This window comes from Lactuca serriola, chromosome 4 (assembly GCF_051521515.1).
Source record: "Lactuca serriola cultivar US96UC23 chromosome 4, Lser_US96UC23_V15, whole genome shotgun sequence".
NCBI lineage: Eukaryota > Viridiplantae > Streptophyta > Magnoliopsida > Asterales > Asteraceae > Lactuca > Lactuca serriola.
In genome coordinates, this window is record NC_136411.1 from 65542613 (window position 1) to 65558147 (window position 15535).

General features: G+C 30.4%; 2 protein-coding genes and 1 long non-coding RNA gene across 3 annotated transcripts; 2 read left to right on the top strand and 1 right to left on the bottom strand.

Annotated features, from left to right (window-relative positions):
* The first annotated feature begins 550 nt into the window (after nucleotides 1–550).
* LOC145101747 (Calcium-binding EF hand family protein) lies at nucleotides 551–2303 on the top strand. Its single transcript, XM_079039024.1, has 4 exons — nucleotides 551–766; nucleotides 1352–1478; nucleotides 1641–1713; nucleotides 1841–2303. Exons 1-4 carry the CDS (start codon nucleotides 739–741, stop codon nucleotides 2099–2101), a joined length of 489 nt encoding a protein of 162 aa, XP_078895150.1. The 5' UTR covers nucleotides 551–738; the 3' UTR covers nucleotides 2102–2303.
* Nucleotides 2304–4741: 2438 nt separating this feature from the next.
* Nucleotides 4742–6341, bottom strand: LOC145100170 (uncharacterized). Its single transcript, XR_013704855.1, has 4 exons — nucleotides 6116–6341; nucleotides 5881–5982; nucleotides 5332–5505; nucleotides 4742–5254 (listed from the first exon to the last, which is right to left on the bottom strand). It is a non-coding gene; the product is annotated as an uncharacterized LOC145100170 (long non-coding RNA).
* Nucleotides 6342–7197: 856 nt separating this feature from the next.
* LOC145101748 (uncharacterized) lies at nucleotides 7198–8891 on the top strand. The gene is made up of 5 exons (XM_079039025.1): nucleotides 7198–7431; nucleotides 7524–7573; nucleotides 7904–8009; nucleotides 8463–8521; nucleotides 8712–8891. Exons 1-5 carry the CDS (start codon nucleotides 7336–7338, stop codon nucleotides 8758–8760), a joined length of 360 nt encoding a protein of 119 aa, XP_078895151.1. The 5' UTR covers nucleotides 7198–7335; the 3' UTR covers nucleotides 8761–8891.
* Nucleotides 8892–15535: the final 6644 nt, after the last annotated feature.

Consider the following 15535-nt stretch of genomic DNA (forward strand, 5'->3'; position numbering starts at 1 on the left):
ATTGGTTTAAATAAGATCAAATAGTTGTTTGTTTACAAAATATATTGTAAACATTCAATAATATTAATTTAAATAATTTTGATTTATTCTATTGTGTGACTATATTAGACTCTGTCCTTATTATCGTCAAAAGTATCATTTATTTTACAAAATTGATCTTTTTTTATATATAAAATCGATTTGATTTTGTTGATTAAGTTTTGTTTTTATTGGATGATTGTCTTTTTATAAGTTTATCTGTTTTTCATGGTTTAATTGTAATTGTAATCTGTTAATATAATTAGTGGATTCAACTGATTTCGAATCCGTCATTATCATCAACCAATCTGAATAAGTTGGATTTCTAACAAGTTTATTTTAATGTTTTGATGTTACATATTGAATCATATGAATGAAATTGTATGACTTAAAATAATTAACATTATCATGTTTTAAGAAATATATTTAAAAATACAACGATTGATAAATAAATAAAATCTTAACTTCCTCTATCGCAATTCTCAAAGCCTCAAACCTCAAAGCATAACTAGCGGTCCAAGTGGAAGCTATCTTCTATCGAGGCTGATATACGGTCACAAAGAATCGTCTTTGATCCCCAAGCGAAGTTGACCCGCCTCCATAAATACAAATTATATTTGATCCGGATCTTACGTAGACGTCTACATTTCCCCAACTAATCAACACGAATATAGTCTCCTTTTTCCTTCTTTTTCTTAATATCTCTTCGTTTACAGCAACATGGGACAAATCCTGGAAAAACTTCAAGGTGATTTTCTTCATATACCTGTTTCTTGCTTTTCACCTTCAAATTTCGCGTCTGTTGCTGCTAATTTCCATCAATTTCGATTAGGGTTTTGTTTAGTTTGAAGATTGATTGATTTTATGATATTTTTGCTGATAAATATCTACACCTTTTTCATGTAAATTGAATCACTTTCTTCGATTAATCCCGGATCCTGCTTTTGCTCTCCTGTGGTTCTGTTGTAATCAATCGGGGTGGATTTTGGTTTTGTTTGATTTAAAAATTGATCAATTTATGCATGTTTTATGGTATAATAAATGGGTATAAATTTAAATTCGAACCCCTTTCCTTGACTGTTCCCAATTCCAGTTCCTGCTTTTCTTTATGGATTTGGGGTTTGTTGAATTTAAAGATTAAATTGATTCCGTATGATCCTAACAAATTGTATAAATCGTTCCATGCTTTTCAATTTCTTGCAATTTTCACACGACTGATGGGGTATAAGTTTCTACTATTTCCATTATTGTTCAAATAAATGCTTAAATGTAAAAAAGGTTAAAGATGTTTGTCCTTAAATGCCAATGGTTTTAATTTTGACACTTTGTATAGGCAAGCAATGGAGAGAAAAGCAAATACGAAAGATAAGTGACAAAGTTTTTGATCGTTTCAAGAATGATGACGGAAGGGCAACTATGTCATTTGAAGACTTATATATCGCCGTGTTACTTGTGTTCAAGTAAGATCATTTAGCCCCATTCATTACATGACACAACATAACAAGTTGTAATTGTTTTTGCAAAAGACGTAAATGCCCTTACTTACTGTATATACAAAATGTTGTATTTTTCCTTAAAAATCTTGATCTTCAACTTATGCAATTGATTCTATTCGATTGTAGCGATCTCAACAAGAATTTGCCAGGGCCTCATTTTGATCCCCCAAAGAAGGACGAAATCAAAACCTTGATGCAGGTGTTTTCTAAATTCCATTAAAACAAATTGTATTAGTACAAGTATTAGCATACAAATTTTATTTTGTGGGTCCCATAGCGATGGTATTTTCTTTAATTTTTTTTTTTTGTTTGTTTATTTGAGTTAGGAATGTGATATGGATCTTGATGGGGGACTCAACCGAGAAGAATTTGAGGAGTTTGTGAAAAGGCTAACAGCGGATACATTTGTGTATGTGACTCAAGGACTCCTCATCACTCTAGCAATAGCACCAACCGTTGCTATAGCCACAAAGAGGTCAACCGAAGGTGTTCCAGGCATTGGAAAGGTGGTTCAAAAGCTACCCACTTCAATATACGCAAGTCTTATCACTTTGGGAGTTATGATGATCCAAAAAGCTAATGAGTAAATTAGTATTGAAAATTCATGTATGCTGTTGATTTGGGTGGTGATAAGGTTATGTATATAAAGTATTATCAATAATCCTAAAGTTGGATGATGGGTTTTGTGATTTTGTAAGATATATGTATTCAATATACATGTGGAATGTTATTGCATATTTATAGTTTTGGAAATAATGGAATGAAACGTGATCGTATATTTCATCTAAATCATTTTGTTGTATAGATTACGAAAAATATGAATCATGGTTGCCTCACGTTTGTTCCATAATAAAATAAGTAACAATCTTCAACTAATTCCTAAAAAATGTTAGATTATTAGAACAATAGTCGATATTATTCATTCAGGAGTTAACACAAACTTTTACTTTTAAGATCAATGCTTTAAGTGCATATGGTGTAAATTTATTTATTTATAATAAAATAAGATACCCGGTTAATAAGGATCTAATTTCTTTTTTAAGTAACATGATCATTTATGAAACTTAATTACAAAAACTAAAATGGCATGCTTACCCTTTCAACTTTTGAAGATCTAACATAGAAAAAACCACACAAATAGGTGAAATGTAATGTTAGCCACACAAGTGTCCAAAAATGTTAAATAAATTACAAAAAAATCCGAATAGCAAGACCTGGTCTCATGATAGTTTCTAACACATGCACGAAAAATGAATCGGAGATTGAAAAGGTCTATTATGATGTTTGGACATATAAAACAATGCCTTAAAGGAAGGAATGTAAGAAAGAGAAGAACATGTAGAAAAGGAAAGAATTCTGAATGAGAGACACAAACACAAAAAAGTAAAAAAAGTAGTTAAAAATGGGAGATGGAAAGGATGATGACTTCATAATATCTTTAATCACTTCTTTATTATGTTTTCTTGTACTTATTGGTGGTGTTTTTCTTATATTATATTTTTGCGAGCCACATGCTACCCACCCATTGTTCGCAGTGGCCGCTTTACTACTTATCGGCTCTCCTTGGATCTTTTGGTTTTTGACATATTTGTACATGTGCATGAAGGCAACGGGTCGGTGGGCAAGATTGATGACCGGAAGATCTAAGTGACACTGTATTGGTGGGGTATGGTACGACAGCTGTGGTGGTGAGGTGGGTGATGGAGATTGGAGGAGGTTGTGGGTATTTCGCAAAAGGGTTATAACTTCTATACATTCTTTGATGCAGAAAGAACGCGAAAATATTATGGTAGCTTAATTTACAATTGTTTATTTTGCATCATGTAATTTTGCCATTTGATGAAATCATAAATAGTTGTTGAAGATCAAATAAAGAAATGATTGTTGAATGTCGATTAGTGATTGTGATGTTGATGATGATGCTTATGCAAATAAAGTTAGTATTTTTTGTCTTATCATTATTTACTTGAATATGTCTTCTAGTTTATATATATATATATATATATATATATATATATATATATATATATATATATATATATATATATATATATATATATATATATATATATATAAAAGTGAATATATCATCTAATATTGACAAGTGAATATACTATGTAATATTCACATATGAAATATCATTTAATATTCATAAGTGTATATACCATCTAATATTCACAACTGAATATACTATGTTAATATTCACAAGTGAATGCATCGTCGAATATTAAAATATGAATATACTATGTTTATTATATGCTATATTCATATATGAATGATACTTAAATTGTAAAAAAATCATATTTTTTATTCATAAGTAAATAATGAATGTACTATAATAAAACCTGATGCATTTTTATTTACTTATGAATAACGATGGCCGAAAATATATATATATATATATATATATATATATATATATATATATTTTATTTTATCTTAAAACTATATCAATATGGATGTCTATTTGTAGAGAATAAAAAATCGTGAATTTTGGTATATTTAAAATCATTTTTTGATAAAAATAGCTTCTAAAAATTGAAAAAAAAAACGATGTTTTTGTATATATTAAGGTAATGATTAACATAGTTTAAGGAAATATGGTTTGTTGGAAAACACATGTGCATTCCTTTCCCATTTCCGCCGGTACGTTGGAGGCTTTTGCGGCAAAAATATATGATTGACTGAGAATGATTCTCCCATTCTCAACCTTTGTTTTTTCTCAATTGAACCCTATTCTATATATATATATATATATATATATATATATATATATATATATATATATATATATATATATATATATATATATATGCTTAGGTTATTCTATTTAAAGTAATTATTGTGTTATTGTATGCATAAATGTGGGTCAATCAAATTTACTTATTTTAAGAAAGTGATTAATATATATTATTGAATTAAATATAATTGAAAAATATCATTTTAATTAACTACAAGGGTAATTTAGTCAATTAATATAGATTTAATAAAGGAAAATTGCATTTTTTTAAGGAATCATAAATACTATTAATTTTCAAAATCTGATTTTACGAATTATAATTTTTTTAATTCGGACATTCTGACAAAATATGTTTATGAGTATATTCAAAAATAAAAATAATCTTGAACCATAAATATTAAAAATATTCTTGAACCTTTTCTTGATCATGACTTTAAAAACTTCTTGTTGAATAACAAATTTTTAAACAATCAATTGTAGAATAAAAACAAAAAATACATTAATTCTTACAGAATACGGGTAACAATTGTTAAGAATTAAATTTATTGTTAAAGAATAAAACTAAAAAAACTTTCAAAACGGGAAAGAAAACATCAAAATCTAACGACACTAATACATTCTAAAAGAATAATGTTGCTTAGAATCACTTTCAATTTTGTGGTCCGTTCTTCAAGCATCAACTTCTGTGAAAACAAAACCAAATTGTAGTTTAGATTCCAACAAAATTAAAATTCATGATTCCATTCCAATAGAATTGGAATTCGTGATTCCATACAATTCGTGAACAAATGACATTGATCTTCTTCAATGGTCCATAATCGATTGATTCCAACCATTCTTACGAGAATGACATTTTGTGAGACTAATACCAGACGAGAATTACGTTCTACAAGAATACCATTCTGTTAGAACACATTTATTCTCCTTATCTAATATACGAAAACTTGCAGTCCCTGCTTTTACTTATCTTCTTTACCAGTTCCAACCTCTAGATCCTTTTCTGATAATCAAAAAGAAATATCAAACTAATAATCCAACTTAAAATTAAAGTTCAGTGAAAATTCCAAATAGTCTTACTTGATACCAGTAAACATAGAAAGCTCTTTCTATATACTTTCTGAGTTTTCACTGTACATGAAAAAACCTGCTAGCTCTGCACCCTCTACATACTTTATTTCGCGAACTAATGAAGAAAATCTAAAACTCTCTATTTCATGGTATCTCCCTAGCTTCCTGCTCGCATATCTTCACCTGGGATGATCATTAAAAAGCATTGTGTAAACCAACAACAATAGAGGAATGGAACATGAATATAGATTCAATTGTGTAGTTGTAGAATTAACCATGGGAATAATGGAATCAAGGGGCGAATTTTGCTAATTCTGGCAAACGAGCAGTAGATTCAATCTCATATATGGAGATTTGAATTCAACACGAACAAAAAATTTGAACATAAAGGAGAATTTCAGATCTAAAATACTTATGAAATGATTCTGATTAAACTACACAAGCTTAATTACAGTCGTAGATGCATAAGCACAAAAATATTCATGATAGAAGCATATATGAGATACTATAATTATATACACGGTGTATGAGAATTGAGATAGAGAAAAAAGGACGAACATGCGGCGGATTCAGTGCTCGATTTTGATTAACGACGGCGATGTCTTCCCGCTGAGAGGCGAAGCCGACTTCTGCAATGACATGGTGCAATCAAATCATCTCCTGTGAATCATTTAAACAGGATAAGAAATGAATCTTCATAATCGCTTGATTCACATCCACCATAAAATTGTTTCTAACATAACTTTGAAGCTTTATGAAGAAGAAAGAGCTACAGAGTTACAGAAAAACAGACCTTCTGTACGATTTGAATAAACTCCGTAGAAACAGATCAAATCAAATTATAGGGTTTTGGAAGTACGATTTGAAAATTGGGGATGATTTCTTGTCCTTCAAGAAGAGATCGATCGATTACCACCACCAATACCACCTGTGTTCGATGCTTGATCGCTCGATTCTTCCCTCTCCCGATCTATGAAGAAGACGATGAAGGGAAGGGTCGCTGGTGTCGATGGATTGAATTGTTTATTGTTTTAAAAAAGGGATAAAGGTAGGTCAATGAATTACCATAATTATAGGAGTGTATTTGTAGAAATTATTTATCAAATTACTAAATTACCCTTATTTATTTGTTTGATTATTTATTTATTTTTTTAAATTTTGATTGACCCACATTTATGCATACAATAACATAATAATTATTTTAAACACCTGAACCATATATATATATATATATATATATATATATATATATATATATATATATATATATATATAAAGGAAAAATAAATATATAAAAGTAAGGGTAAAATGGTCTTTTTTAAGTGGATTAAGGATGTCTATTGCAATTTCTTTAAACCACAGGGATGCATCTTGTCAAATTTTCAAAAGTTGGACTGAATGTACGAATTTGACCAAACCATAGGAACCAAAAGTGTAATTTACTCTAATTTTTAAGGTATTTTAGCGAATAAGGATGAACTTAGTCGACATAATGGCTGGGTAGATGGCCGCTAGTACCACAGGTACTGTCGTAGGAATGGATCTGACGACCATAGGGTAATGTTAAATGTATTGAACATGGGCTACATAACCCATCACTTTTCTCTCTCTTTCTCTTTCTCTCCAAAATCTCTCTCCTTTTGTATCAAAATATATTTGTATGTTTTTAATTAGTTTGATATGTTTTTGATATTTTATAAATTTAAATAACTCGAAGGAATGAAGAATATAAGTTTTTCAATGTATTGTGAAAATAAATGAAAGACAAAACGGTGATGTTTTTAGCCATACACAACTTGTGCTTTAGTTGTATAAGTTGTATAGTACTATAATAAATTAAAAAGAGTTGGAAGTGGTGTGAAATTAGGATACCTTCACCCTAACTATTTAAATATCGGATTAGCATAAACGGAGCCACTGCAGCCCAACCGGAGCCCCAGTTGGACCAGGACACTGTCCGTTCATCTCAGCTTGTACAAAGCTCTTTTTGATAGTCATCGATCAATCGATATAATGGCTGCGATTCATAAAACCCTAGTATTTCTCATCTGGGCAGTGATTATATGTTCTGTTGAAGTCCTTGCAAAGAAATCTCCCCGCCCAATTTCTGTAAGATTTCGATTGAAATAATCACAAATTAATCTTTGTTCTCATCTGGGCATACTTAATTTCTGATTTTGACGTCTGTGGTATACACACAGGACACCGAAGTTCGACAAAGGAAACAAAATTGCTACTCAGACATTGAACTGTATGTTCGATCTCCCCCATTTTAGTTCTTCAAAAAACGAAGCAATGATTTTTGTTTTTCATTATCACAATTTTCGCATCCGTTTGTCTATATTGATGTAGTATTCATACTTTACCTAAACAATAAAGCACTAATCACTCTCAAATAGGTTGAATCCCGAAGTCAATAGCCACTAAGTCGACCTTCAATTGCAGAATTTCGTTTCCTTTCTTTTACAGTTTTCAAACTAGATTTATCATTTATTAATCAATTTATCATCATAAAACATGTATGCTTACTCTTCTATACTATTGATGCTGATTTGTTGGTTTATTTTTGTGGGGTGGAAAGTGGATATTGGGGCAAGCAATGCAAATCTTCAATGGTAGCAAAGGAGAATTGTGCTTTAAAATGCCTGTCACCAGCTTGCTATGAGCTTATTTATGAGAGTGATCCGGTAAGAAATTACCATAGTCTGTATATTTGTTACACATGGCGGCATGACATGACAGGTTATACTGCATTTGACTGTTAGGGGGTGTTTGGCTTAGCTTTTCAAACCCCAAAAGTCCAAAAGTTAGAAAAAGTTAGGATTTCCTGATTTTTCCAAAAAGTTCATTTTACTTGTGTAAAAACTTCAAAAGTGACTTTTAAAACTAGTTTGACAAACATCTTTTGCTTTTTTTTCTTTTCTATAAAGGACTGGCTGTGAAAAGCTAAGCCAAACACCGGTCAATGGTCCCACCCAAAAAGGTGGAAAAGGGATGCAAAAGACGTGAATGCCCTTCTTATTGTCACAATAAAAAATAGCCCTATAAAGTTATATCTAGTGTAACAAATGGAGCCTCATAATATATTTTGACTTGGATTGATATGCTTATTCTTTTATTTGGTGGATGTTTTTTATCAGCTGGAAGAAGGGGAGAAAGATTATGTGAGGAGCCAAGAGTACAAGTACTGTATGCATAGGTTAGTCTCTTGCTTGAAGACTTAATATATAGTATTGTACTTTGAAAATATACCCAATTATAGCTATATTGAAACGAAAATAATTGGGTAGATTGAAAGTACTTTGCTACATCTTATTTGATAGATAGAATCAAATGATTTCAAATTTTGAATCTATTCATCATATTATCATCAAACAATTTGTTTTCAGATTGTCTTTGGGAGAGAGCTTGGATGGTGTTAGAGGTTCTTTTGATTAAACAAGGAATTGAAGACTAAAATGTGTTGTGTTTTTAAACTAGTATTTAAGAAGGTTTGCTTTTTTGAAGGGTTAAAACTTTTTTTTTGTGTAAAGTACTTGTAATTATTGAAGTTGTTTGATTCCTGGAAATGATCATGTGCATTGTCATGTTGTACCTGTTGCTACAGAATTTGTACTGTGTTAAGGTGATTCTTAAGAATGCTGTGCACCCATATAAAGGTGTACAAAATAGTAGAAGATTTGGGTATAGTGTTTACAGGTAATCATAAGTTCTTATGCTCTGTTTTCAGAGTTCATAGAGTAAAGAAAAAATAAGATGGTGACTTAATATAATTTATATTTTTAGACCTTGATATAACTTGTAAAAGATGGACAGAAATTGAAAACCAATTAGGAAATTGAGGCTAAATGGTAAAAATAAATTAAAATTTCAAAGAAGAGTGGTGAATGTCAAGTCTCGCAAAGTTTAGGGACCTGTTTTGAACATTACATTTTGCAACAGAAACAACTCTCTTTGAACGCACAAAACACTTCAAATTATAGAAAATGGTTAATGTCAAAAAATTGCCTCTATATCGATTTTTTTTTCTTTTAATCACTCATCTTTAATTTATATTTAATAGAGCAACAAACCATTTTTGTTATTTCTGTTAAACAGATTTCAATCTGGTAAATTGAGTTCTACTCCTACATGGCAAAATTTGTACATTTAATCTCCACGTTGGATGCCATGTAGGATTGGATACCGGTTTGGATGTTTGAAATCTAGTTCCATAGCTTAATAGAAACACTACAAAAACAAGGTTAACTTCTAGTTAGGCTGGACCTAAGCTAATTCGGATCCAAGCTAGGCAAAACCAATCAGAGTCGAGCAATTAAGGCCGAACCTAATCCAAGTTAAACCTAACAAGGTTTAGCAAAACAAGGTTGATGACAAGTTATACCATACATAAACTAGATTATGACTCGCGCAAAATGCGGATGAACATATAAAAAGTGCATATAATATTATAAAAACTGACCAAAAAAAAAAAATAATAAAGTAACATAAAAAGAGTCTGCGTTATTGGGTATATTGAAATGCCTAAAAAATAAAATGAAATGCATGAATATCTATAATCATTGAAGGATTTCTTTAAAGACAATATTTTTTGTTTTATTAGTTTGATGACCTTTCTGGTCACATAAGTTGTCTTTTTAGTTGAATTATCTATCATATTTCATGTTATTTTATTTATTATTATTATTTTTTTTTTTTGGAATTATACGAAAGAAACAACAACATAATTTCGTTGTATGAAAAAATGGAAGTAAAGGCTATAATTGGTATAAAACCCAACAATGATAGTTCACAACATTGACGTAACTCATATAATTTCTTAAAAGTTGTTTTTAGAAACTGATTAATTGATTAGTATTTATATAATTAGAGAAATTTCATTTAAATGAGTGGTCCATATTTATTTTTCGTTCCACAAATCCTTTTCTTTCGAATCAGTAAATTCTTTCCAAAAATCTAATTTAAGAACCAAACATCGTAAAACCAAATTACTTAGGGAAACTTCTTGACTTTAGTTAGATTTTTATAAATGTAGAGACTAAGATGATTTTTGCAATTGTGTAATGTTAAAACATAGTGTCATATTTAACATGTTTCCTTTTAGAAATTAGTTTTTTAAGAAAAATATATTTTTGGCAAATAGTTATTTGAAAAAACATGTCATGCCAAAAATTACATGTAACACATCAAAAAATATTATTTTCATTAAGCAACGGACACGTATAATTATATAAGCGGCAACAATAAATACTTCTCTTTTGAAAGATATCATATTTCAAACAACACAATTTATAGAAAAATATGATTTTCTGTTAAGCTATCTATAATAAATGAAAATTAGCTTCAAAATACATATCATTTACTAAATAACAAATAGTAAAATTTGACAACAAATATAACATTAGTATAAGGTAGTGGAATGGTTTCATTGATTTGCAATTATGTGATCGTACAACAAAATATATATATATATATATATATATATATATATATATATATATATATATATATATATATATATATATATATTACAAAGGATAAAAGTCATGTATTGTCTATACAGCTTCCATATCTATTCATATTTTGGTCTAGGCTAAACATAAATGTGCATTTGAAGAGTAAGCTTGTTTTTTAATCATAATGACAATTTCTTATTCTTGAACCAAAAAACCAATTACAATTTCTTTATTTTTTTAACCTTTTGACAGTTGTTTTGATTAACAACATCCTTCTCTGACAAAACCTTTTTATCCAATGAATATTACGATTTCAACCCTTAACAACAACTTGCACTTTTTTATTTGATTTTCTTCAACAACCAAATAAAACTTTACTGCATTTGATCAAGCCATTTACTATTTTTATCGGTTCAACTGTCTAACGAGAACTTCACTACATAAGTCATTAACACAAAAAATGATAAATCATGTTTAAAACTTATAAAATTCGAAATAAAAAGGGTCTGCCATTTTATAAAGTGTAATCATAAAATAAAAAAAATAAAAATATTATAATTTATAAAACTTATGAAGAGAGAAAATTTTTAAAAATGCAACATTGATCCACATTAATTTTGTTTGAAATGGATCTTTAATTTATAACAATTTGTAAAAGCTCTTTCCTTTACTAAGATTATGTTTTCATGCGTATCTTTTTCAGCATGAGAACCCTGTCTTGCAGCCCATCCATTTCTCTATCATTCCCATGTTCATCAATTTCATGGAAAGGGTAAGAAAATAAGACTCTAATACCATCATCTTCAATTTCATTAACCAGATAATATATGTTTCCACGCACATCTCTACATTCATACAATGCTAGTAAACAATTGATGCAGGCTCAACCAAGACTTTGCTAATTTGAATAACATAAGATAAAATTGATGCAAAAATGATAGAATTTTTGTGAGTTGTGATATCATAGAAACTGATGTGACTACCAATATGACACTATTTGTTTTCTAAATATTTGCAATTTACAATAACATATGGCATGATATACTTGTATAAGACCCATTTTATTTAAATCTTCAATTTAGAAACTAAGACATGTTGATTAATGAATTTATCTTAGGAAACTAAGATGTAATCAGGATGTGGATGGACAGGTAAGAAGTTGTAATAAGAATTATTAGAAAAACATATGATTATCATTATCTATTTATCCCTAAAACTAATCAACTTAGTATCTTCATTGTGTATGTTTTTGGTTATAGTCAATAAACATAAGAAATACTCGTTTTTGGAAGGACATTTGGATTGATAATGTGAGGCTTTCTTCTCATTTTCCTAGACTTTTTGCATTGGAAGAGGAGAAAGAGTGTTCGGTGGCAGATAGATGTAATGCAAGTGGTTGGCTTTGGAGATGGAGTCGTCAAGTACGTGATAGTGGAAGCACGACCTCTCAGTTCTCGGCATTGACTAGAGTTCTTTCTCATGTTACGTGCGTCGATCAGGCAGATAGTTGGGAGTGGGGTGTTGATCCAGATGAAGGCTTTACTGTTAATAACACTAGAAAATATATTGATTCGATTTTGTTGCAGGAAGGCATGATTCAGACGAGATGGTGTAGGCTAGTGCCTATCAAAGTTAATATTCATCTTTGGAGAACTATTCTTGATAGACTTCCCACTCGTTATAATTTGGCTTGTAGGGGTGTTGACATGATCTCGGTGCTTTGTCCTTTATACTCTACTAAGATAGAAGTTTGTAGTCATGTGTTTGTCAATTGTGACGTGGCAAAGGAAATTTGGAATAAAGTGTTTAAGTGGCTTGATCTCCCTTTTCCTTTGTTTGCAAATGTTGCTGAGATATTGGATTGGATGGATGGCATTCCTTCAAGTCTGAAAAAAAAAAAGAAAGCTTGAAGTTATTATCAATACCACGATCTGGGTTATTTGGGATTACAGGAATAGTGAAGTGTTCAAGACATACAACATGCGGAAAAACCATATATTTGAAAGCATTGTCATTCATTCTTTCAATTGGTTCTCTAGTAGAAATAGCAAAAGTAATATATTTTGGACCCAGTGGTTGCGAAATCCCCTTTTATATGACTCTTTGTAATTGGTTTTTGTTCTCTAGCTTTTGCTAGTTTTCTTTTTATAATATGTGGTTGTTAAAAAAAATCTCAATAAACAACAAATGAAGCCAAAAAACAAAGCATGATACTAACAATTTCATAAGAATCGAGTAAAATGTTTACTTGAATATAATATCTACCAACAATATTAAGCATTTCATCAAACATATGGTTGGCGAATATTGAAATAGAAATTTTGATAAAATACAACATCCATAATATAATTTATGTATAAGAACATCACACAAAGATATAACTGAAGTCATACTTTTAAAAAGAAATGATTGCAGGGGGCTAAATCTTCAAACAAACCGCAATAATTGCATATGATAAAAATGAATCCTCTATTGACAGAGGGGATGACGAACCTAACTTTGAGTGGGTTAGAGAAAGAAGATGAACATACAATTGAATCTTTGATTCCATTTGAGATCTTAGGACGCATCTGTTGGTAAAGACGATTTTTCAGATTGAGGAAACACAAAGACGATCATGGGATGGTCAAAAAGCTTATCGGTAATGATGATGACTTATTGATATGAAAATCCCGACAGATAAAGAAGAATTTTGAAAGCAAGAGTAGAATTATGATTTTATCCATCAAATTTAAAACATAAACATGGAGATGTGCTAATGAGAAAGAAGTGACTGAATTAGGGTAGTTTCGTCTTATTTATTTTATTTTTGATGAATTTTAATTGTATTTATAGGCTTCATAATTTTAAACATTTAATTTTTGATAAGTTTTAATTGTCTTTATTAGGTTTTCTAATTTTAAACTTAAGATACATTTTATAAAATTAGCGGACAAAAAATAAAAAGGTTTGAACAAACGATTATGTCAGCAAAATGATGCAATGATGCAAAATCTAAGAATAAAATCCAATTAAAGGACATGATTGTTGAAGATGATCTAATCAGGTTTCTCTTTTAAATATATAGTAAATTATTGAAATCGTCCTTATGGTTTGGTCAAAATTGCATGTTTGGTCCCTAACTTTTTTATGCACTCGGATCATCCGTATGGTTTAATTTTGTTGCGTTTTTCGTCCCTATGGTTTGGTCAAAATTGCACGTTTGGTCCCTAACTTTATGTATGTAAGGAACGAAAAACACAACAAAATCAAACGGGACTAGGGGTGCAAACGAGCCGAGCCGAGCCCGAGCCTGGCCAGATGGTGGTTGTCGAGGCCAACAAAATAAATACCTTAAATATTACACACTAAAATAGTGTATAGTGGTAAAGGGATCGTATCCACAGAGATTGGTTCAATATAAATCTCAATGTAAATCACTTGTTCAAGTACTCGTAAAACAAAAGTAAAAGTAAAATGGGGGATTTTGATCTTTTGAGATGTTTAAAAGAAAACTAGAATTGCACTAAGATTTAAAAACACAAATCAACAAAAGAAAATTTTGATGTAAAATCAATAAAAGAAAGATGGTTGACTTTAGACTTTCATTACTTGAACATTTGGTTAAATAATCATGAGAATACCAAGGTGCAATACTTGTGTTTATAATCTAATTTGGCTATAACAATTTATAAACATAACTTGCCTCAACTCTTCTTTTGTATTAAAATGACTAGAGAAGCGCATAGCACATTTCCTAAATCAATGTCACAAAACTAATGAAGCATGTAATTTCGTGAAAATCAATTAGCATTAGGTTTTAAGAGTCACCAAATCCAAAGAGTAATCGATTGCTTTCATTACCACTATGGAGAAAATATTTTCTTAGTCTAAATGAAATGAAAACAAACATTTAAACTAATTGTTGCTTGTTAAATTGAAGACCCATTACTTAGCCAAGAATTTAACCAACAAAAATAATATTCACATATCAATATTCATGACTAGAGATATATAAACATGAAGAAAGTTTTTATAGAAAATATAATCATAGATATTCAACACAAGTTCATGGAGTTCTTCAAAATAACCAAAACATTCAAGCAATTACATCCAAGCCAACCAATGATAAATCTAGCCTAGCATGGCTATGATTAAGCAAACACAAGAGAAATTAGAGATACCAAACATTGTTCAAGATGAAAGATGAAGGAAATCCACAAATCTTCTAATTTTCTAGAGAGAAAAAGTGTTTGTTTCTTCAAGTCTTCATAATGAAAAATCCTCTCAAAACTTCAGTAAAAGTGGTCAAAAATCGGATCCAAAAGTTGCCCAAAAGTATTCCACCAACTTTCCCCATATAGAGGCAAAAGGCTAAAATTCGGGTTCTTCACTGTGCGATCCACGCGGACCATTTGTAAATCCACGCGGACCGCGTGGATTCTGCTGAATGGGCTTTTTGGCCCATTTGATTGGCCTTCTAGATTACTCTTCTTATCCATTGTCCAACCCGTTTGTGCAAGTTCTTGATAGCCTAATTATGTCTTCCAAACTCTTCCAAGATGCTCCAATGCTCCTTTAATCTTCTATAGCTCGAATTCTCGTCGTCCCGCCCGAAATTTAAGTCTGACGCGCTTCTTGCTTATATTGACACCAAGCCCAATTGCACCACTTCAAGTCCATGAACAAATTGCAAGCCTCCAATAGTCCCGCACTCCTTCCAAACCTCCAATAACAAATAGTCTTCGGTAAATCCTGCAAATAAGCTTAAAAGACTC